This window comes from Pleurodeles waltl, chromosome 11, assembly GCF_031143425.1.
Source record: "Pleurodeles waltl isolate 20211129_DDA chromosome 11, aPleWal1.hap1.20221129, whole genome shotgun sequence".
Lineage (NCBI taxonomy): Eukaryota > Metazoa > Chordata > Amphibia > Caudata > Salamandridae > Pleurodeles > Pleurodeles waltl.
This window is the reverse complement of record NC_090450.1, coordinates 567,495,053-567,520,084: the sequence shown is the minus strand read 5'-3', so window position 1 is coordinate 567,520,084 and position 25,032 is coordinate 567,495,053. Positions and strand designations below refer to the sequence as shown.

At 44.2% G+C, this 25,032-nt stretch overlaps 1 protein-coding gene across 4 annotated transcripts in view; it reads right to left on the bottom strand.

The window, feature by feature from the left end:
* The window catches only part of FGFR1 (fibroblast growth factor receptor 1), a 185,599-nt gene that overhangs the window by 121,626 nt on the left and 38,941 nt on the right, over window positions 1-25,032 (bottom strand). For 3 of the 4 annotated variants that reach the window (XM_069214012.1, XM_069214013.1, XM_069214014.1), the window contains exons 3-4: window positions 7,380-7,643; window positions 2,309-2,395 (exon numbers count right to left, since the gene is read on the bottom strand). In XM_069214012.1, the coding sequence (XP_069070113.1) occupies window positions 2,309-2,395; window positions 7,380-7,643 (351 nt within the window). The remainder of the gene's footprint in view (window positions 1-2,308; window positions 2,396-7,379; window positions 7,644-25,032) is intronic. The other variant, XM_069214015.1, reaches the window with a different exon arrangement.

Here is a 25,032-nt window from a genome sequence, read left to right as displayed (position 1 = left end):
ATAATGCAGATCATCTACTTTGTAGAGGGGAGGTGTGCTGAAAAAAGGAGTTTCTATGCAGGGTATTGGTAGTGGCAGTTTCTCGATGGGAATGCGTACACACATTTTGTAAGGAAGCACATACCGAGGAGGTCTTCACGACTGTTGCTTCTCTGAAATTATAGCTGTTGTGAGCAACCTTCGTTTCCATGACCGAGCTAGCTTTGTTGGTCAGCTAAGACTCTATTTGTAGATTTAAATGACTGGCAGTGAACAGGGGTGTTCCCATCAAGAACTTTGCTTGCAGGTTTTCTTTTTTTTTTTTTTTTTTAAAGAAAGCTAAATGCTATAGTGGTCGGCTGCTGTGACCCTCTTTTCAGATCTTTCAACACTTATCTGACATTGAATGTTAAAGGGTGGCTGGTCTGTGGTGATGTGTTTCAAAAGCTCACAGAATGTAGTGGGTGGTTTTCCGGGGCTGACAGAGAATGAGGACACATGTCATTTAAAGCCATTTGCAAAAGAGTCTCTTGTAAGCCGACTTTACTGGAGGGTTGATGTGGGTCGCCATGTCTGGAATGAACTCTGCTTTTCTGCACATTGTGGGCAAACACTCTTTGGTGGGCAGTTTGTATCCACAGCTTTTGGTCTGTGTCTTAGGGAGCAGCCCTTGACAGAAGGCTTTCCCCATCAAGGGAGGGGCTGTAGGCTGAGACAGGAGTTAGCTTGGTCACTTTATAACAAACTTACATGGTCCCACATTTATTATTCCCCCCGTACCTCGCTTATGTAAATGAGAGTGAAGTACATGGGGTGCCCACAAGGATCGAAAACCTGCATGTTTACCATACATCGACTATAAATGACCACATATTAATAATCACTGGCATCCCTGACATCCTGCTTTGAATCCACACTCCCCGGTTTACATTAGGCAACACAGTCCTGGAGTGTGAAGTGGCAGCATGAAATGTACGGGGAAGGGGGTTCCTTTGTGGGCTGTTGAAGTAAAGGGGAGATACAGCGATCTCTTCGTAAAACTGCACAGACACAGGATTCATGGCATGGCCTTCAGAGAACCTTGTTCACCCATCTGCACCACTAATTATTAGCCTGCTGGGGCCAACAAGGCTTCCTCAAATACAAATTCCAACTCCACAAATCCCCCAATTACTGCCCATCAATGGCCATTCATAGGCTAATGGCATAGCAGGATGGGCACGAATGTGCTGCTGTCAAGTCCCTCACTGTGGGCCACACAATAATGACCTTTGACTGAAATATTAATGGGAATAAAGCCTAAGGAGTGAATGGGTCAAGTCTCAAAACCACTGCTCACCCCCCATTTATGTGGCTTTATAAGCAGGTGTCAGGGACCTCGTCATTGTGTTGCTGAAGTCTGGTGGGGAGAGCAGAGCTTCTGCAGTCAACAGCATCTCACAGCAGCAAGGGTTCTTTGTTTGATCTGACGTACCAGAAAAAGTAAATTGTAATATATATATATAAAAATAACACTCTGGGTTCAGCTCGAACCAATGCCTCAAGAAAACATGCCCGAGATCTCTCCTCCCGCTGCTCATTGAAAGATGGACAATATCTCAGCTCAATATGAAGTGTCAAAGAGCTAGGAAATGTTCCTTCATTGGTGAAGGAGAATGGCTCTCTAAACAAGTCCTCAACGTCATGCCGCCATAGGAGAGACAACCGGCTGCAAAGATGCCAGGTAAAAATTCACCTTTTCTATAGTGACATGCTGCTTAGATGTGTCAGCAGGTACCACAGCCTAAAAGCCATCCTTAATACTGAGCAAACCCTCCACTGGGCATAGTTCAATTTTGACCACTGCTGTGTTCAGAAAAAATATATACTGCAACAAACTTTACGTAAAACCTATCCTTAATGACCCTCAACACAATAGCCACCAGACAGAACAACACTCATTGAAACATCTTACGCCATTTTCAACTGGCTCTACATGTCTGCTGAATAATTTTGCCACGGGGAAAAATTATACTAAGTTAAAAAGTAAAAACTGAAGGCCACAGAGGAGGGGTAGTTGGCTCTTAAAAGGCTTGCGGCTGTAAAAATAAACTTAGTGTGCTCACCTTTAAAACATAACTCCCAAGCAAAAAGTTTCTCAAATGCTGAACTTTACCCAATCAATGAGTATAAAGCCACAGCACCAGGTATTATGTAAGATTTACACTGCACTTTGGCGTAGCGCCTAGTAATACCAGAGCTTCTGATGCTTCGCAGGAAGTCATCGTACAGAGATGGTACCCTGTCACCAGCAACAAAACCGCAACGTGGTCAAACAACAAACACTTACGATTTGGTTTCGAATTCTCTGCTTCCTTTTCTTCAGAAGACGATTTCTCATCATCGTCGTCGTCATCTTCGACTGAAGGGATTGCATCTGGACAAAAAGAAAACGGCATGTATGTTTAGAAGTCTGATTAAGAGGGAGTGCGGAGAGGTTCACTTGCGAGCTTGAAAGTTGAATTCTCATGAAGGAATAAGAGAATTGAAATAAGATAAGTTAATACCCAAAAGTTCAAATGGTGAAATCAGGCTGTGTCTTGGTACACCTAAAGGAAAAACATTACATTACAGTAGAATAGGGTCCTATCTCGCTAATGTACAAATTCCAGTTAGATGTGTGTCAAAGTTTATTTTGTGACTAGCTTCTGCCAGGACACCCATCCTCAGAACACACAATGCCTGCATGAAATATGTCCACACAAAAATGCAGAACACATAAGGCGCATTTGTAAAGAAACAATTGTTATATGCTACTTATGCTCAAAGTGTTGCACAATCTTACTTAAGACTAGGCAGAGATCTTGACCAGAAAAATATTTGCTCAAAAATTTGTTTGGAAAACCATGCGGCCAGACATCAAAGGTGTGTGGGGTGTGTGATAATGTGCTTCCATTCCTATGAAGCATTGCACAAAACATGATTCCGCTTTCAAAACCCTGCTATCAGACTTTGGGGGTTTAGAGGTGGCACCCCGGTAAGTTAGTCCTGGGTCCATGTCCCAGTTGGTGCAGGACGTTGGGCAAACAAGGGTAAAAAAATTACTGAACAATTAAAAATAAGGAATTTCTGCTTGGAGAACTACTCTCGTCCAGGTGCAACTCTAAAATGGCGAAAAAACAAAGCTCTACCAAGTTCACAAGTGAAATATTTCACCAATACCAGTCCCTAGTCACAGATAACCAGGGGAAGTGGGCTGGTGACATTTTGTTGATGCACCCACCCCCCATCCCCGCATCACCTGCATATAACAACCATCTGCCTTGTGATTAAACCTTAAGTTAAAATTTCATGAATCTCAAATATCTTGGCAAATTTTGTTAACAGCAACTCAAATATAGTATCCTTTGGAAATAAGAAACGTCGGTATTTGTTTATTATCGAAGGGTTGCGAGGAGCATGCAGTTGAGCTCAAAAACTAAATTTGTGGATCTTTATTGTTAAATGTTTTAACTTCTGGTTAAATCACCATTAAATAAACTCTTTCCATCGATCTTACCTTAACCTTTTTCAAACATATTTGACATAGGCTATTTTCTGTTTTGGGTCCTGCCTCCAACATTTGAATTAGTAAGTGATAGAGAATGGCAAAGAGACCCAGTTGGTACATCCCTTACAGTACGTAAAGGTGGAAAGGTAAAGCCGGATTTTGTTCCTCATTTGTCACCCGCTAAATAAACTTTAAAAATGGGCCAGGAGGCTGCAATCTGTTGTGCTTCTGTCGCTTCCTGGTTCATGGCTTGAAGGTAGTACACCAAGTACAGCAGAACATTAACAAAGAAAATAATTGCAAAGCCTCGAATTAATAGGTAAGGACATTTTTTAAGTGCATGGTAACTTTAACGGACAGTTCACCTGCGGAAAATACTGCAGCGTATTAGCTCAGAAATATGAACTAGCGCGCTCTGAAATATTTCACAAAAGCCACAGAAACTCATCCCCTCCCCCATATTTAAAGAGAGACATGCAGGTTATATCGCTTCATATACCTGGCGCCAAAGGAAGCGAGAAGTCGTAGGGGAGATGGGGGGGGGGGGGGGGGGGTCACACTGGGGGAAGGTGGCGGATACTCGGTCAGTGCGGGGTGAGGATACGCCTGGTTGCTAGTTCTGCACAACTCATGGGATAGACGTGGGAGAAGGAGGGGTGCTACTGGACATGTGGGAGGCAGCGGAAAGAGGGCGCTGAGCGACAGGGACAGGTAGAGGGAGTAGGGAAGGAGAGGATGAGGGACTTTTTGGGTGGTGTACCATAGAGTTGGCAGTGGAGGGAAGGAATCTTAGAGGTGTTTATTTTTTTTGGGGGGGGGGGGGGGGGGGGAATTGAGACAAAACAAGCAGAGACATCAGCTTGTGCCAAGTACTTGTGCATGGGGAAGAGGCGCGGTAGCTCAGGAGAGCAACGATAAACTCCAATAGTCAGCTACGCCTCTTTCTTCTCCAACGCATTCTTTTAATGATTGGTCGAAAGCAGTTACCTGCCAACATTTTGTGAGAGTCCCTGCCGTGCACAGCGGCTGCGGCAGAGGAGCTCTTCGCGAACGGCATCGCCTCACTTCGGTCCCACTACCCTCCCGAGGGCCTGGCTCCAGATTATATTTATGTTAAGGAGGGAGGAGGCAGACTGAGGACACACTGCTTACCAATGGACTCCTCTTTACATTTTTAACCGTTTTCGATTGAAGGCTTGCAGAACAGGGCAAGAAGACAACTGCAGAAGGAAGAGACAAGCGAGGCTGGGGGCCATGTGTTGCATGATCCCATAAGGCCCTCTCTACCTCAGCCCTTTCTCCCTTTCTACCAGCCCCCACAGGACACTTCTACAACACACGCCAACCTTCACTGAGCAAGGCCTACCCAGCACATAGCCAGATGTGAAAGGGCTCAGTAAACATTCACCCTCCCCCCGCTCACCCCGCCAATTATGCCTTCCGGAAAGCCTGCTCTTTGCTCCCTGCTGCCTTTTGGATGTGCAGTCCCCCTCTGGGCATTGTTCCTATGAGAAAAGAGGGGTTAAACACTCCAGGCAAACAAGCCGTCACTCAAACCCGCCCCGGGCCTGAGCGGCTGAGCAGGGACCCGAAGGCGGCGTGCAGCTGTCAGAGCAGGGGATTAATGCGCAGCACTCGAGTGTGGCCCTTCCTGCCCCGGGGCAGGAAGACTTGTACTCGGCGGTACTCGAGGAAACCAGGCGCAGCTGAGGCAGAGCGCCATTCAGCCCGACTCCCGCTTAGCGCCCAACATCGGTGGCCCTCCTGCAAAGTACCTTGAGGTCTCCCAGCCCCCTGTCAGGAGCCTGCCGTCCCTACACAGGGTACTCTGCTAGAGGGGTGGGTGGGTGTGAGGGGGGGGGGGGGGGAGAGAAGATCTACCCCACTCCCCGCGGGGGCTGCAGGGGCCTTTGTTACACCACTGCCCAACATTCATAGGCGCATTCTATTAAAAAACAAAAAGACGAAATAAAACCGAACTAAAAAAAAATCCCTTAATAATTTCAACGCCATTGAACGTTAAAATTGCGGGAGCGACGCTCACTGCTCTTTTTTTCCTAAAGTGTAAACAGCTCGATATTTTAGAATAATTCTAAACTGAGTCGTCATGAGGTGTGCCATTGTCCCAAAGGTTTGACGATGTACCCTGCGCCGCATGGCGCATGAAGGCCCGTGGACACAAACCCACAAAGACTTCTGGGTAGTGGACACCAACCTTTTAAGACCCCACCTGCCACACGGTTTCAAAAACCCGATGGCACATGCCCAGTGTGTTGAATGGCCAGGTAATGTCACCGAGTACCTGCATGCACTTCTTTAATTGTGTACCTGCACTTCCCACCACTACTGGAGAATATTTAAAGGGAGAGTACCCATGGACTTCATTTAGGGATCGACAGGGAGCACAGATGCGACCCCTGCCTTTCCCTTCGCAACACCTGGCGCTGCTTTTGAGACCCCTGGCCTCAGAGGTGGCAAATTCAGTGTCAGGAACAGTGACAGCTCGTCCTTAAGGACGTCAGCGGGGACTACATACTTTGTTTTCTGTTAATTTTTTAATACTCTAATAGTGAATAATAATATATTATTCACTATTAGAGAAATACAAATGGAGTACAATTAGCTGGAATAAGCCCTTCCATGGCAGCTGATGTAAGTAAAAATGCTTTAAAGTTTATGTTGTGTGCGCGCTTGCGGTTGAGAACGTGTTTATGTGAGAGACAGTGTATGCATGTGTGAATTTTTGTGTATGTGCAAGTACGTATCTGTGATTGAAAGTAGAGTTCAAAGGGCACGTGATGTCACTTCCGTACAAGAGCAGAGAAAGGCTGCAGAACCCGCGAGAGGGGCTGGGGTGCCAGGGAAGTTCAGATCAAGGAGCTAGGGTTCCAGGGAACTTCAGATCAAGGAGCTACGGTTCCAGGGAAGTTCAGGTCCCCATACAGTCATCCTTGGAGTATAGACTACACATTAACGCACAATTAAAAGAAGCCCACACAGAAGAGGAATTCACGTCTTTACCTCTGTGTGAGAAATTCCACCATGTAAAGACTGGATGTGTTTACAAGATCGCTCCTAACATCTGGAGCAGTTATTAGTACTGGACAGGGGGGTGGCAAGGCTAGTTTAGGAGAGGGCAACACATCTAAAGAAAGCTATCCTGTCATGCTACGAGCAGTGATGGGGTGAGGAGTAAGGCAGTGTTACAGTGGGTCAATACATAGTAATGAAGAGGAGCGATTTCCAATGGTTGGTGAAAGTAGAAAGGCTGCGTCTTCAGGAGAGATCAGTAAAGAGGAGAGTATTGGCACTGAGAACAGAAAATTGGCACTCAAATAGTAAGGTGAGGCGAGCACAAAAGGACAGAGAGGTTAGGTGTTGAGGGGCAGTTGTTTGTGATAGGGAACAAACATTCAACTTCTAGCACTGTGCAATTTTTGTTACTGGTAGCAAGCTGTGTTATTCATCTCCTTATGTGCTAGAGTAAGAAGTGACTGGCTTGCATTAAAGCAACTCGGACAGTTTCACACTGAAGATCAGAAAGAATGCAAAACAGTAATTCAGTGGTGTCCAGGGCTGTTGGAAGCGACTTTGGTAGCACTGTGTTCCTGCTCCTTTGCCAAGAGGAGGGAAACCAAGCAGGTTTCCTGGAAAGAGCAGAAACTAAGTGGGCAGGCGGCCTGAGCCTGGAGTTATGTTCTCCTCCCACATTCTAGGTTTCCACCACAGACATCAATAATAGACAGTCTACAGACACATTCATTCCCTGATGGAAAGACAAGTCTTGGTCTGACCACAGTGACTCCTGCAGCCATCACGGCGATCCTAGGGGCGTTCTCCAAAGCGCCCAGGTCCAAAGCAAGCTACAAACCTGAGACGTTAACAGCGAAGAAGGTGGTCTCGGTCCCCGAGGGCCTGTGGGTCATGCAGGCATACAGCCCCGAGTCCTCCTGCACCGCATCCCTGACCTCAACCTCTGCCCCAGTGATGCGCGTCCTGTTGGTCTCCGCCAGCTGAACCCCATCTTTCTCCCAGTTGATGCTGTGCACATCATCCCGAAGCCTGCAGCGCAACTGGAGTAAATCGCCATGGTGCGCAGAATACGACTCTACTTCAACCTTGGCTTTAGGTGAAACTGGAGGAATGAAAAGAGAGAAAAAAAGAGGCAAAAGCACATTTTATTGTTAGCAATGCATGTGTGAGTGCAAGCGCATGGAGCAGTAGCCAGGATTACATTATTACTGGTGCAGAGCGAGCAAGAGCGTTCAGATGCGGGGGATGCAAAGGCTGTTAAGATCCAAAGGCCAGGCTGGGGCTGGGAACCAGGCTGTTTGCATGCCCGGTAAGGAAAGGGGCAGTTTAACTCAACAGCACTGGTGCCACTTGCCCCAAATAAAGCATCAGCCTGTGGCCTCTGCGCAGCAATGCAGGCAGCCATGCGCAGCAACATAGCACAGATCGTTAGGCCCTTGACTAAGTTCAGCATACCAACATTTTCACCAGCGCACAAATTCGTATCTTCACAAACGTACAAAGAGGAGCAGCAATTCACTTTCATTTAAAAACCTCTTACGCCATCAAGTGGACTGGAAACACCCCCGAGTGTTCAACTGCGGCATAAAGTGTTTCTGTGCCAGTCTCTGGCTCACAGCGTATGTGGCGATGGGTTACAAACTGCCTCTGCTCGGTTTAGCTCAGAGCTGCGCAACATAGGTCCTTGAGTAATGACGGCGGGATACATGTCCGAGTTTCATAATTTCACTATGTCAATTATTTTCATTACATTTATATATATATCTTGTATGTGGCTATTCTAAAAATCTGGTAGGGAACTTATCTGGATCCAGGTTTGACAATCTAGTTACATTTGTAGCACACTGACCTTGGACATATGGCAACGGCTGTGGCAAATTCTAGCAGATCCAGTTATATATTGAAATCGTGATTTGTATGAAATATGGCTTATTTAATACTGAACATACATTCTAAAGCTCATAAAACTAAATAATGCAAGTAGAATGTTTTGGAAATGTTCACAATGAAATTGAACTATTGTAAATGGTCAAGTGGAAATCACAGAAAGGTGAAAACAGATTTTCAAACCTGGGACAATAAGTGACCCCATCTTATCCCTCTATACACCTAAAAGTGAGCTCAGCAGACCCAAACCCTCAAGAGAGCTTTTGTAAATCGCTGCACCTCCCCTATTTCACTCAGAGCCCGGCTTCGAATGGCATGCGCCATATTGGTCTGGGAAGGTAAAATCCAGGGCGCATCAATGAAATTAATAATAGCGTGCCATCCACCCCCTCCCGCCATTAGATTTGCCTGTCCTTCCTAGGCTGGCTCTGCAAGTTAGCGGATGAAACATAGGACAGAGGGCTAGTTGTTATAGCACACATTCCTGTTGTTGAAAACACTTTAAAGACAGGTTACTGATTATAGAGGGAAGAGGGCACAGGGAAGGCTTGTTAGACCAATCGCTGCACAGAATGTTCCAGGGAAGTAGAAGGGAGGGGGGGACTTTCATTAATGGGCTGTCACTCTCAATGCAAAAAAAAAAAAAAAAACAGTCACAAAAATAAAGCAATGCAAAGTGATGCGCGACTGATGTGGAACTGTGGCGAATGCTTGTAGATGTAAGAGCGTCAGCCACAAAGCAAACTTTATAATTCCCTGCTGGTGGGGTTTTGTACACAAAGGCTCTTTTCTTCGAGATGAAGGCAGTGATGTGCGGCTCTGTGTAGGGCACTTAACCCTTCTGTTACAAGGCGGAGAGCGAGGGCACAAGCGGCTGGGCAGCGGTTCAGGAATGCGCCTCGTGTCCCAGTCTCTACTTTATAGAACACCTGGTACAAAGTGCGGCCACGCCTCCGCCGCGCCAGCTCCCCCCACGTCACACGGCGCACTGCTCGCGCTCAGCAGCTCCTCCTGGGATTGGTTTATGCTCTGTTGCCGACACTCCTGGCTATTCTCCTAACAGCCCCCGGCTCCACACAAAGTCATCGGTGGGTGGGTGGGGGGGGGGGGGGGGGGGAGGGGGCTATGGGAGTGATGATGTCAAAGGACGTGTGATGTCACCCACGCCACCCCAGGATTTTTGATGAAGCAACTGACCATATGACGTCACCCCAACTGCCATGCCCTTTCCTAAACCTCTCTGGAGAGCATGCGCAGACTCATGAACCTTTCAAAACACAGAAATAGCTGGACAACGTGGGTCACACTCCAACACCTTCACAACATTACCACAGTAGAACGAAATATGTGCCTTTGGTTGCAAGTGACGTGCACGGCAGTCATTTTTGGGACTTAATTTTCATCAACTGACCTTGACCCAAAGTGAGGGACAAAGAAAGCGAAGGAGAGAAAGGCGGCGCGTAGAAAGAAAGGAAGAGGTAAGAAAACAGTGACATAGATAGAAAGTAGACATGAAAAGAACCAGTAAGATTAGGATAAAGTGTCAGGAAGGGTAGAGTGATGGAAGAAAGACCCCATGAGCTAGAATCAAGATCAAGCATCCTTGGTATGTGGCAACCCCAGCATGAGACTGCAACAGAGCAGGCTCTTCAGAAAACCCTGAGCCCCTGCATTTCTTCAATATAAATTAAGCACTGCCAAAAAACGTCACCTATGTGCAGTGTTCTCTACAACATATTGCGAATAGCACCAGCCATATGTTTGCGCTTTAAGTAGCTTAAAAAAAAAAAAAAAAAAAAAAAACAGTTGAATCTATTTCACTGGCACTGTCCTTTTCACTTGCCACAGCCTTTGACAAGTGACCCAATAAACTTTCGATGAATGTTCTTCGATTTTTACACTATCATTGCAGGAGAGAGTGGATCGCTGGGAACAATAAAACTTTCCTGTGCAAATCCATAAATACATTTACAAGCCTTGCGCAATGAACGAAGGTCAAGAGAGACACAGGCCAACATTAAAAACAAAAAAAAAAACGGCTTGGATAGATTCACTGCACGAACATCTAAGAGAAATCCACAACAGGCCTCAAGCTGAAGGCAGCAATGATGTGAAGGGGATGGAAGGAGCTGATCAGCTGCATGCTACCAACTTAATATCATCTCTCATGTTCTATGCTGCCTGAATGGTAGCTTAGTGGGCTACTGTGCGTGCCTGCTTCTAACAGATTTCCGAATGACCCACCTTAGCAAGGATCATTAAATCTATACGAAATACTTGAGTTAGTTAACAAGACTTAAGGTCTTACATATGCCTTAAGGTCTTACAAAAGTTTATACATATTTCAGGTCGACATCCAACTTGACCATATATTTTTTTTCGACAAGGATGAATATTTGAGGAATTGTTGACCTAATCAACTGCCAGAAAAATCCAGAGGAAGTGAATCTAGAACAGATTATGCTGCAAAACGAAAAAAATATCCCCGTTTCAAAGAGGGGGGGGGGGGGGCGGAGGGGGGCATTTTCGGCTGCAATCTACCTGTATTGATCGATAGCCCTGGGAATGCACTAAAAAACATTGGATACCTAGGGATGCCATTGGCTTTTGATACTTTATGAGCTTGTGTGCATAGGATCGCTCAATCAATAGAAAAACTTAATTTTAATAGTGGTTATTTATGATAAAAATCTGTCACCAAAACCTTAATACTGCATGGCCACATCACGTGTTGTCACTGAGCTTCGGAAGTCACATACTGCCATTTGCACCAATTTAAGCATTTTGGTGAACTGACTGCATTTCGATAGACTGTCTGGAGCTGGATTAAATTTTGTTAAACAGACCATTGTGAAAAATCGTGCTCGACTCTTACATTGGAACAGGAGATGGGCTCATGTTGATGCAAAAATGAGAACTAATGCAGTCTCTATGAGACAACATGTGTCAGTTACCTGAACATGATCTGAAATGCATTTGAACAAAGTATATATATATTTTTTTAAATGGCTAGTGTATGAAACTGGGGAACGCGGACTACTTAACTAATTCAGTGGTACGGGTCACGTGTCAGATTAAGAGTCTTTTAAACACACACTGGTTATAAACTAAAGGCGACTCCCATCTAAATCCTCTTTTTCCTTCAGCCAATCTTTGAATCACAGAAAGAGACCCTAAGAGGCAACAATGCAAGCCATTTTCTCTAGGATACCCAAGTCAGCAGTAAAAGGATCTCACTGAGCGCCCACCCACGGATGCTGGTCAGGGCGGGAGTCTGTGTGATGGGCAGGGGGAAGGACGAGTCGGAGACCCCTCAAGCTAATGTCTCCCGTGGCAGCAGTGATCCACTTCGACTGCACCTTTGCTGTTTAAAGTTATATTTGTATCCTACAGGAACTCTTTTCATGAGTCCTGTGGGGGTGGGAGGGGTCCGAGATAGGATCAGATTTATCTGTCCGGCATCAAATATCCAACATCCTAAGGCAATCCCAACAGAATGTGACTGGTGCATTGGCCTTGTAAAATATGGCAGGATGCCCCTCGCCTTGCTTACTCAAGAGTGGGGTAGGGAAAACACATACTAAAACCTGCAGAGCATCAAATGTATGCAAAAAAGCTGCAGAACAAGCAACGAGGCCAGTTCTGGCCCTTCAGCATAACACCAGCTTGAGAGATACATATCCACATGTAGAGCTTAGACAATAGAGCACAACAGTTCCAGCTGGACGACTGCTTCTGCTATGGGTCACAAGAAAAGTCTATAAAAAAAGAAAAATGCAACATAACATGAAAAAAATGTGTATTCTAGATACAAAATCTTTTCCACTCTGCGATTTAGAGGTTTGAAAGGCGGAACCAAAGCTATTGTAGAAAACAGCTGCAGAAAAATCCGACTTTAGAGTTATTTTTAAGGGCAAAAATGGAGAAAAAAAAATATATATATATATAACACAAGAAAGCGGCCGAGAGTTTAGAAACTGTCCTATGGTCACCATTTACAGATGTCAGCCACAGTCTTCTTATCCATTACTAGAAATGCCGCCATTTTCCCTTCACCTGAGGCCTGGACGAGTGCTGGGGCTGGCCTGCTCTCAAATCATACAGCCAGACCAGGCCTCCGTATACCAAATCCGAATAGGGTTGGGTGGGGAGGGGGGGGGAAGAGTGGGGAAACAAAAAAAACAAAAACATATGTAATGCTTTGCACATTCTCAGCAAATCCAAATGTTCTGCACTGAACGACCTTATGGCTCAGAGTACACGGGAAGAAATGGAGACATTCCATGGATTGCGGTCTGGAAGTGGTTATGTGGCATGGTTGCCCACATTTCGTTCTCTGCGTGCCGAGCTTGACTTTAGGCTAACAGACAGAATGCTTCAAAAAGAAGCATTAGCAATTCCGCGAGGTCCAGTTTTTTTAAATTTTGCCTTTTGTCTTTGTCATTTCTTTCGAGTATCCACAAAACACCCCCACAAAGAAAACATGACACGCCTGGCAGCCACATTATTCCGTACGTATAGGCAAGCATGATTGTCCACAGTAGGACTATTTCATTTAATTTTTTTCATGTTCCTGCTGAAAGATGTTGGACGAAGAGTTAGGTTTAAAAAAAAAAAAAAAAAAAAAAAAAAAAAAAAAAAAAACACACAACACACACACTTGTGTGAAAAAGATGCTTTTAAAACAAATAACAAAAAATGGAGCACCCTTGCAGCTGACAAAAACAGAAACCAAGCATTTAAAATCCAATGGGTCTTGCGTTTGCTTGAGTTCGAGCTTTTGGCGTAGTAAATTCCTATCTATATGTTTCTTGTCACATAAATTGAAACTGAAAAGTAAAACAGTTGACATAAGTGAGCCGATTCAAAGCGCCATGGCCGCCATGAGCACGAAGGAGAGAAACAAAGGGAAAAAGAAGTTCGCTCGCTGTCAAAAGTAACGGTAAATGTGCAATTATCTATGTAACAGGGTTGGTGTGCACAGTGCTAACAAAAGGGCCCCAAGGAGGGACAAACATAAAGCATTTACCAATGGTAACACAGGATTTTTGAAATGCAAGCCCACAAATGAGTGAAAGTGAGGGGTGGGCGTGGTTAAAAGCCCACAAGATTTACAACAGGCCAAGGTGCTTGCGCGCTCGACCTAAAACCAATAGTTTTAGGGACTGCAAGGGGTGGGGGAAGGAGCAGTTAGGGGGGGGGGGGATGGGAGGAAACAACTGGGAGTGGGCAATGGAGCAACGGTACAAGCTTGAGGAGAGGGGGAGAAAGGGAGTGGGGTGATGGGAGCAAAGGAGGAGCCAGCAGAAAGAGGTGAATAAAAAAATAACAAAAGCTGAGTGGGGGAAGCAATGGATGGGATAGAAGGAGAAGAGCGCAACACTGAATGGACCTGGGTCAGGTAAGAGGGGTCTATGCAATGTAAAAGAAAACACACGGCTCACAGGGAAATACAACAAATTTACTCAACTGGTAGTTGCCTGAATGATAGCCGTGAAAGGATACCAGTCATCCAATCAAGCGGATTGTAAAGAAGCTGTGCTCCCAGGGAGGGAAAAACCAGAGAGGAAGGAAAGTCACTAGATAAGAAGCAAATGAGTCAGAAGAAAATGAGTCAGAAGAAAGTCAACCAATGGTAAGCAAGGGGCTGGCACAAAACCCATTGTAAGTTTCTACTAGGGAACACAAGAGGTCTTTCCAGTGAGCCCTTGTAAGTAGCCTGACAGACTGATAGGTGGACACACAGAAAGAGCTATGCATTACAAAAGTGAAAACTAAGAGACCATAAGTGAGTTCAGCAAGCAGGAAATGAACACCAACAAGCAGGAAGTGAAACCCAGTTACAGTGTGAAAGCAAGTGCAGGCTTGCAAGAAGAGTACACTGGCACACAAGAAGCAAATATCGACGACCTATAAGATAACACAGCAGCCAGAAGTTCGTAATGACTACCAGGACTAACACAGTCAAGCAACTAGAAGCCAATACTGACACGCAGGGATTGGACAACTACACACATTAAGCAAACACAAACTTGAAAAAAGTAAGTGAGCAAAACAAGTGAAAACTGAGTAACAAAAGAGAATGGGTAAAAAAATAAAATAAAAAAAAAAAAAAAAAAAAATGAATATTGCCTTGAAAAAAATTGAATACTGATTTTCATGGATGACTGCAATGAAATCCAACTTGCAACTGCAGTTAGGAAAAGGCAGTCCTCACTAAATATCGAATTTAATAATTAACAGCAACCAGTCGGGAACGCACTTTAACGTGAAAAATAAATAAAAATTAGATAAGAACTAGAAGTTGATAGTTAGTACACTCTCGATAGACACTCACCCAATGCCTTCAGCAGGCTTAAGACCTGCTTGACTGCCATTTTTCTCTGGATGTGGTACAGTAATCTACAGTGCAAGGCTAGTAAAACAGATATTATTTGGCTCACCTCCCCCTACCTGGGATGGCAAATGTTGGTCCAGTCATGTTTTGCCCCTGCCAGCCCCGGCTACTACAGTGTGAAATCTAGAGGTTACATTAACAGTCAAGCTTCTTTTGCCCCCCAGGCAGCAGGAGTGGTGGATCTTTTTTTTTTTTTTTTTTTTTTAAAGGGCTATAAAGACATTTATGCCTCTACTTCCAATAGTCTCAGAAGACGGTTATTTATACCCTCATTACTTCACTTCTCAACAGTGCCAATACTCTGTATTTGGGTCTTTTAGCATACCAGCTGAAGATACTTCAGCTGGTACAGAATGCTGCTGCATAGCTTTTATTAACAGTTCCCAGACTGGCACACATTCACCAACACCGTAAGGAGCTTCATTGGTTGCAGATCAAAGAGAGGATACGGTTTAAAGGTCTCACACTGGAGAGCCTTCTTTCAGGGTGGCCCTCTGTATTCGGTCAATAGGCTATCTCCATCTCATCCCGTGAGAACCCTCGGCTCCTGTGGCACTGTGCTGGCTGTGGGGCTGTTATCAAGAGGGAAAGATGGGGTGGCACTCCTTTCTCGCTGACACGGCTGGAAATGCCCGTCTCTTGAGTTTATGGGCAGTGAAGGATGAACACCGCTTCAAACACGATCTTAAAACCTGGTTGTTTCAATTGGCTTGTCAGTAGGCTGGCTCTTGTAGTTGTTGGCTACTTTTCCGCCTAGCGCTGGAGCACTGAGTAGCTATGCGCTTTACAAATCCTTTTATCGATTCTTTGAGGGGCGAGGAATGGAGCAGATGACCTGGAGACATTTAAAGCTTCGTGGTAACTGCTAGCAAGGAGGAGAGTATCGATTCATTTAGCGAGGGACCTTTTATCTGAAAGGAAAAGTTGAGAAAAAGACATAGGAGTGCAACAGACTAGGTCTTCTTAGACTTCCGGGGTTACCGGGTTGACGCTATAAAGGTCTGAGCTCCGAGGACAGTAAAGTTCAGTAAACAGACATGTACGTGAAACTGTGGAACATTAGGTTCCCTGGACGTATCAGCCGTCAATATCCCTTTATAGGCTCATGAGTAACACAACAATGTCTTTTAGAAGCTTTTGTCCGCTTTCATCTTACAGGGCAGAGGTCCCATGAACACTCACACGGCCTTTACTTCTCACGTCCAGCCTGCGAGGCGATCAACAGATATCGGACGTGAGCTAAACCTGGGATTTTATACCCCGAGGAACTGTAGGCGAGAGCACATGGAACAAAAACAAGTGATGCCACCAAAACAAGCTGCCTTTATAAATGCAAGGGCATGCGGGTGGATTATGCAAGTCATTTGTTATGTAGTCTTAACCAATATGTATTGTTCACAGTGCTTCCGGGGACGTGCTGTTGCGACCTCCGGATACAGGTGCTTCACGACAGCAGTGCCTACCTCATCGTACCCTAGCGGTATGCAACTCCTACAGCGGATACAGGAGTACACCTCATGGACAGATATAGACTCGGGGCCGCTGGAGCTATGGCAGCAGGGAAGCACCTAATTATGCTGCAGGACTGACTAAATTATGCAGCAAGAAAAAGCACATTAGGCAGCACAATGTGACCTTTTTAGATAATATTACTTTATTGTTTTGTAATTTTTACACAGGGTACTACTGTCTGGACAAAGATTTCACCTCATTATTAGCAGTGTAACAACCAAATACCAAAATTAACTTGAATGCCCTTTGCAAAAGTTAACTGTCACTTTTCACAGTGCATGAACACATTGCAACGGTGTTTGTAACTTTTGATCTGTTTGACCTAGAAACAACTTGTTTGGGAAAATCTCCAATAGTGCAACAGAGGATGGATAAAGCGGCAAATGCAGCCTATCAATAATAATGTGGAAAAAAGCTGGCTGCTCTCAATTCCAGCGACTCTTTATTTACTCTTTCATCTGGTCCTCCGGCCCTGAAGAAGCTGCTGTATAACAAGGGAATGAAACGTGTTGAACAGTCACCCCCCCAAAAAAAAGGATGAGTTTTATTTTTTATTTTTTTTAAACCATATGTAAGTCAATTATTTATATTAATGATGGTGGACTAGCCCAGTCACATATTTATGAATCCTGTGCTATGTTCTATAACGGCTTGCTAATAGAAGAGGACCTTGTTTAAGAAAGAGAAGCCAATCACATGGACGTTTACATATAGCACTGTGTGTAAGCGGCATATTCACTTTTCTTGCACTCACAGGATCAGCCAATGTTGATAAGACCAGGAAATTGCAAAGTCTGATCAATGTACCCTTGGTTGTTTCTGGGTGGTGTCTTCATTTTTTTTAGGGCACCCTTACACTTGTGTTATGGCTGCATGCATCACACCTAGCCCTCACATCACATTTTAAGGAGGTTGACTCACTGTGCCTGGATGACAGACAGGGCTTACACCTGGAAAAACAGGCAATCTTAACTTTGACAGATGCATATATGAAAGGTTCATGTATTTGGATTGATATTTGATGAGTGGTGGGTCCTCATTTGATCTTCCCTTGCTGTGAAAACATACTAAAACCGTATCAAGGGGAAACGGGTATTAAATTGCTCAAAGCTGCTGTCTTCCTGGTGCATATATAGGCTGGCACAGAGAAAATAAGGGGCACGGGTAGGTGTTATGTGTGATAAGCTAAAGTGAATATGCAGCTTAGTTGCCACATACATCAGAAGCTGTGCATACATTCCATTCCGGGGCACCGGAAGTCCCTGGATGGGACTTCTAGGCAGCGGGAAAATGGGATGACATGGCTGTCAGTTACCAGCTACTGGACTTCCCTGCAGTTGCCAAGGGTGGCCCCAAGGGCCAGCGTGAAAAACAATCCCCTGCCGCCTGAAATACCGTGCTTCTGGCGCAGACTCATCCGGGTGCAGAACGGGGTTGGGTGGAGCAAAACTTCACCCATCTTCACAAAGGGCGAATATCCACCCGAAATATGTTTTTCATTTTACACACCCCTACTTAATAAAAGATTGGTGATTCTGAATTTAGTATTGCTCCAGACTTCAAAACGTGAAAACAGAGATCACCCTTAAAAGTTGAGAAAAAAATGGGACCGGGTGGCTTAAATAAACAACAACAACAACATCTCACGACAAAATTTCTGGTGGACAACAGAGAAACACCAATGAGTTTGGAGTTACCGGAGGTGGTAAACTGCACTTAGGTTGTCAATAAGGTCGCAAGATGGCTCCATATCATCTGGGGCACTGTTCAAGTCGTGAACCTTCATATAATAACCCAGTGAATGCTGGGAGTTTAGTTTCAGGGCAGCCTCATGTCAAGTAACTTGACTATCTCAAAAGTGGAATGGTTTGCACGGTACCTACAAAGACTAGTATTCTACCTTGTTATAACCCTATTTGTGGATCACCTAAAGAAACAAAACACAGCTACCCAGCACCCCACAAGAAACTTAAAAAAATAAATACAAAATACAAAAAAAAAAAAAAAATACATATAAGACGCATTACAATACCCGGAAAATAAAGCAATAGATATGATATAAAAAGGCAATCATGCACCTGCATTATAGGGATATGAAAAGTCACTGGGGGTTTCTATAACCATATAGAGGACCAAGGCCGAAGGCTGAGTTTTTTTTAGGTGGTTATGTAACTCCACCGTGACTTGCAATATCCTTATCGTGTACGGCAGGGGATACTTTTATACCATATATTACATGGCCACACAATTGCCATTTAAAACCTTTGTGTGTAGCTCTTTTATAAGAAAGAGTGAGAATCTTTGCAAACATAAAAGAACAGAAATAAAAACTCCAGTGCATAATTAAACACATCAAAATCCTGTTAGATATTTGTTGCAAACAGATATTAGAAACCATTGAATACAAGTCACTTTCAAACAAATAAGGCTGCAGTAGCTCAGTATGTGTAGAAAACATGCAAAAGAGTCTATCTTTTCTGTATTTTAAAAAGTGTAAAAAAAAAAAAAATGCATTCTGTGTGCTTGTCATCATTAGTTATTAAAACAAAGCAGAAGAAACAAAAGCAATGTTCTGTTTTCGTTGCTTTAAACAGCTGCTTCAGTTAGTGACCTGACTTGCCTTTCAGCTCAGCCATTGGGTCTGGCAGCAGGCATTTTGATGTCAGAATATGACTTTGATAACTTAGAATGGTAGAGTTCTGGTGTTTTTTTCTCGCTTATTATAAAGAAATTAGAGACTGACATTTATACACAGTTTACAGAATCCCATTTATTATAGGAGGCTTAATACCTGCTACCGGGTTTGAGATTGCCATTTCTTGACCCAATCCAGACAACACAATACTTGCAATGAAACTGCAGGAACTCCAAGTAAAAGAACAGCATGCACTGTGGTGCATTCGCAGGGTCAGACTGATCTACAGGACAATGAGGCAAAGCCCAAAGGGCTGGTTGGACAGGTCAGGGCGTGTGTCTGTCATATTCTGGTGGGCTGGTTTTTACTGTTGATTTCCATGATATTTGCACAAACTGCCCACAACAAGTGCAAAACCATGCAGTCCTCCCATACTTTTCAAAACGCATACACAACTTGTGTTTGCAAGTTTAATACTGCTCCAATCTGCAAACATGGGCTACGTTTTTGGCTAATTCACTAGTTGTGCAGATTCCACTATGCTGGAGAAAACTCTTCAACTGAAGCCATTTTGTTGCACCCAAAAGCTACTCACTCGGCAACTGATGACGTTTCCTTTTGCTTGCTTTTTATAGAACGGAAGACTTCTGAATTCAAAATAAGTTTTTTCAAAAATTGCAACTCAAGTGGCTATATAAAGTGTCTTCAAGTGATAAAAATACGTTTTTAAACAATCTTAAGTTCTAAAGCAGTGCCTAAGAATTCCTCTCAACACTTGTGTTTTGATAACACAACCCTCTGGTTTCTTGGTTAAAGGAATGAGTCGGCAGCACTAGGATTCCAACTACAGGCCATGGTAGTGCACTGTTGGAATGTTAGCACCAGTGCTCCCAAATGCATTATGGTAAATGCAGTTCACTATGTGTACTCACCAAAATTGTTTGCTATAAAATATTAGTGCAGTCAGTGGTGAACACAAGTTTCAAGGTAGGCGACCTTTACTAACCGGGACAGTGCAGAAACCCTAGCTTTCCGAATTCAGTTGTTTAATTTAAGCTGCAATTGCACCCAATGTCTCGCCAAAGAACCTGCAGCTTTGAGTGCTGCTTGAAACGGAGAACTAAAAGCAGCATGTTAGTCAAACCCCAACTGGCCAGACTTACAAGACCCATGTAGACAGGTTTTGTATTACTCAATGTGTACTATCCCTGGCTTTTAAGTGACCTGGTCTCCGACTAGACTAAAGCTTACAGACCATCCCCATTCCCTGGTAATGAGGTGCCCACAGTAGGACGTTTTTATCTAATGAGAGCAGAGCATCAAAATCCATGTTCAGCCAATACAGCTCACACACAGTCCAAAACTGTTCTATGTAGCGTGCTAGTAGTATACTGAAAGTGCCTTACTGCCTCATTACAGGCAGTGCTTAATTTGTAAATAAAAAACGTGCTGGTGCCCAAAGCTGCTGCATTTATATGAGCGAGCCATCTCAGGCCTCTTTAATCCATTTACAGCCACTCCCTGCCTCTTCAGCTCACTCTTGCAGCTCTCTGCCTTTGACGTTTTTTCGTTTTTCTTTTCCTCTGCTTCTCCCATACGGGTCTTTTGCTCACAGTAAATGCCTGAAGCAGGAAATAAGTTCCAGCCCTCAAAAATAAGTGCTGGTGCCTTGCACCCGAACCACCATCTCATATTAAGCACTGGTTATAGGTCTGAAGTGTTAAAGATATGAAACTGTAAAAGAATGCAAATGCATAAAGGACCCCATCCTCGGTCTTTGTTCCATCAGGCAGTAAACTTGGTTTGTACGCCATTAAGTAACTGTTAACTGTAAATTGTATTTATGTGGCGCTTACTACCCCTGACAAAGTGTTGAAGCACTTTGTGCCGAATAGCAAGCTACCCTGGAACCAAAAAATAAGATTTACATAGTTAGTAGACTAGAAATGCGTCTTTTTTGTCCTTGTGGACTAGTTATGGTTGTTCTCTTGAGTTATTGTGTGTTTAGTAGTGTTCCAAGGAAAATACAGAACACTAGCAAATGCAGTGAGCAAATGAGGCAACAATACACACCAAGCACAGCAGCTATTTTTGAAACAAAGTATGCTCGAAAGAAACTGAAGCGAAACTTTTTTTTTCTCAATGTATATTTTATTTAAGATGAACCACAGCCACAAATGTAGGGTTAAGTATTTCCGCGAAAAATGAAACATTTTTAGCAGTCAAACAATCTCAATTGGAATCAGATTCACTTCCGCTCTATGGTTTGTGATAAACATGGCGTTCATTTGTTTTACAGACCCTTCATTTCCTGTCTGCTGCTCAAGATAGAGCAACAATAAAGGGCTTTCATCTCATTGAAACGAATGTGTGCTTTTAATCTCCTTCGCATCACATTTAAGGAGGTTTAATATTGACTTCACGAGGCAGGAGAGGAGACTGGATCAGGGAGGAAGGGGGGAGCGGTACATGGCTAAGACCATGGTGCACATGGGGAGCGGGCAGGAAGTGGAGCAAGGCCGGGAGGGGTGGATAAAACTATGTGAAGGGAGTAGAAGAGGATGGGACGTGCATAGGCATGGCCTTTTCAATGGCAAATAGCTCAACTCCAGCAAGTAGAGGAAGGTGATGTCAATGAACAGTGGGTAGGGGTACGCTACAAAGTGACAAACATAAGATCGGTGAAACGCATGCTAGAGGACCGCCTGGGAAAGGGAGAAATGGAAGCACAAGTTCCTCCCAAAACAAAAAAAAATACAAAGAAATATAAAACTAAAGGTTGGGATTAATTTGAAGATGAAAAAAAAAAAATGTGGGTCGGGAGTGGAGTAATGAGCAGAACGCCAGCTTCAAGATGGCGCCCCCGTGGATTATTAGTGGTTTTCTCTTGCACCATTTATGCATCTATCTGTGCACGCCCTGAACAAAGGAAGCGCGAGAAAAAATTAGCTGGTGAACAGGAGAGGGAGAGAAAGCAAAAGCGCGGAGGGTTAGGGGGAGCTGAGGTGAAAAAAGTGGGGAGAAGCTGCTTAGTATGAAACATATTAACGTTTCGCTTATAGTCGGTACACAGCTGCTCGCCGATCACAAAGGGTATAAGTACCAGAAAAACATCCTCTGCAAGGGGGTGTAAAGGGAGGGCCCCATGAGGTCTGCGAGATGTTTAGACTTCTTAAAATAAAGGTGCCTTAGAAAGAAGAGGAAGTTGGCAAGCCTGGGCGCAATTTGCTAGGTCTGAATTACTGGTCTGCATTTCATCCATAATGGAGGTATTCAGGGAATGCCTGTATCAGATTAGAAATGGAAAGGTATGGAGACAGGCCCTCGCAGCCTGCCCTCTGCTAAATTAGTTTTCTTTCAAGGGAAAAGGGAAAACGGAAAACAGTTCAGAGTAGCATTACATTCTCAGCATTCAGACGTAAAAAACCCTCAAAAACATAAATGAAGCTACCTCCTTCAAACCCTAACCCAGAAATCTAAACAAAAACACCGTTCACATGCAAATGGTTATGTAACAGGCTGGGCCATTGGAATGTAAAAGGGCTGCCTTTCAGCCCAACAAAACTGTGCAAACTGCAGTGTTTGCCAGAGTGCTGGCAATAAAGCCTGTAACAAAGGCTACCCGGGCACAATAAATGGCTGAAAGGGCCTGTATCAGCAGGTTCCCGCCCGACAGTCGCCATGACAACCCACACAGAGCCTACTGGAGGTAATTCCCGAGGAGAGAGCCAAGGCCCAAAAACAAACCACTAAGTCCAACAGGAAGTACTCAGAATCGCCCCGCCTCACCACATTTGGGATTTCTTGTTGGGGAGCTTGTTTTCCCTACAAAAATGCCCCACTCATTTTTTCACACGCACATTATCAAATGCCCAGACCCCTATTTAAAACAGCCACTCCCTTTCCCCAAACATGTTAATAATCCAACCACTTATTGGTAGAAATAGGGATCCAGTTACAAATCGTGCGTACTGGATCGATTTGGTAGCAGGAAACGTTATGGCCTGCTATCTAACACATTCAAGTTGCATTTCAGACCTGTGTTTGGGGATTAATGCTGTTCCGCTGGTTTCAGTTAGTATTTTCCCCAAAGCAGGACAAAGACCTGCTATAGGTACGCAAAAGTTGAAAAGATTATTATATATTTTTTGTAAGTATTCGCCCATAAAGGGGCAGAGTTTGCATGTAAGAGTCATCTGTACAGGCATGGTTCAAGCCAAGAACAATAAAAATAAAAAATAGCTAATGAGAACTCGCTTATTTTATTGTGCAACATTCAACTCAAATACACCACGGGCCAAAATGTGAATAACTCAACCGTACGTGCATCTGTGTTCTGACTGCGTGTAATGGAATTTAGTACACAAACCCCAAGCGCATCCGCGACTATACCACGAGAGAAGCAGCTTGTTCTCATGCCAGGTCTACCAGTGCCCGTTCAACTGGGCGCACCAAAGTAGTTAGGTCACCTAGAGGCAGAACTAGGTACCAACCAGCAGACTGATATCATATAAATATCGGCAAAAAAAATACATTCAGTATTTGTAATGAAAAAAAAGTGTCAAGAAAGCAGAAACCAGCTGAATCCGCGAGGCAGGGCTTCATTTGTTGGTTGAGGGCACCACTGCCTTGGACCTGTTCCCTCACACGTCAAACATGTGACACTTTAACAGCCCACATGGCCCCCTAGAGGGGCTCCAGACAGGCCAAGACCTCTGCTCATCATCAAGAGAGAGAGTCGGAGGTTTATCGTCCACAATGCCCCCCTTTCTCTTCCCCACAACGAGCGCCATGACGCGTCCAAACACAACCACTGGGGACAGAATTCTAACTGGCAGATTTGGTGTTGGGGGGGGGGGGGGCGGCGAGGGGTGTGTGTGGGTGTGTGTGGGTGTGTGTGTGTGTGTGTGGGAGGGGGGGGGGCATCAGATGCCGTTTTTGAGATGTAACTCAAAAAAACATGCCCATCTGTTCCAAAGTGCTTCATGACTGTTTACAGTCTGACTATAACCGTTAGAAACCTTATAAAACAGTCGGCTTTAGAAATAAAAAAACATTACTAAACTGCAACAATTGTTTTGCAGGTTAACGCTGACGCAGGAGCTCCTTCTGCGCAAATCCCCACCATTCAATATTTGGATCCATATTATTTATCTAAAAATAAAAGCAATCGACCCCTGGCATGGTGGGAATGTCTCGCAGGACAGCAACCTAAAGCCATCTTCAGAAAGTGTTTTTCCTGGCATTGTGCCATAGCTGAGATATAGTTACAGAATATATTCAGAATCACGTTTGTGCCCCTTCGGCTCCAAGGGGGAAGCTATGTAGGTTCCGTGCAAGTCTAAAAGTGACAAAACTACTGCTACAAGTAAGTAATCTTCTCATTCTGCAGCATAAAGTAGACCACATAATAAATTCACATACTCTGCATTGACTTCACACCAATTTCCACGAATTTGTGAGGTTGGGTGCAAGGGGCAATTTGGAGCTCTAGCGAATCAGATTTTCTTCGTATTTTCTGCTTCTCTAGTTGCATCAAGCTCATGGCAAGCAAAAATCTTGACTGTCCAAGTTACTGCATTACATCGATCTGCAAGAGATACGTTACCAAGGAAAGCAAGCCTTGCAGTTTGTTTCAGTGCGAACGTGCTCTTGATTTCATTCATTAAGTGTTTATAAGGCACTTAATAACTGATCTAAATACATTAACATCCACCAGCCACTTTTAGCCTTTCTGATACCAAGGGTTAATTTGAGCTACTAAATGGCATCCAAGGAGTACATCAACACTTGCACACGTATTAGGCCTCGCCTACTAGACAGAGTTTAGCTTCCTGTAGGCGTAAGTCTCTTGTGGCCCATACAAAACACGGTGGTGGTCTTGACCCTGCTCATGGCTTATTATCAGTTGGCTTTATTGTCACTCATTTACATGCTTGATGGTTGAATGTCCTCTTCTTTTGTTTGCCCCTCACTTGGAGCATAGCCTCTTTACCGTCCCTTTCATTGCCTGAAAATTATCATTCCACCTCTCACATTTATGAAACAATTTTTTTTTTC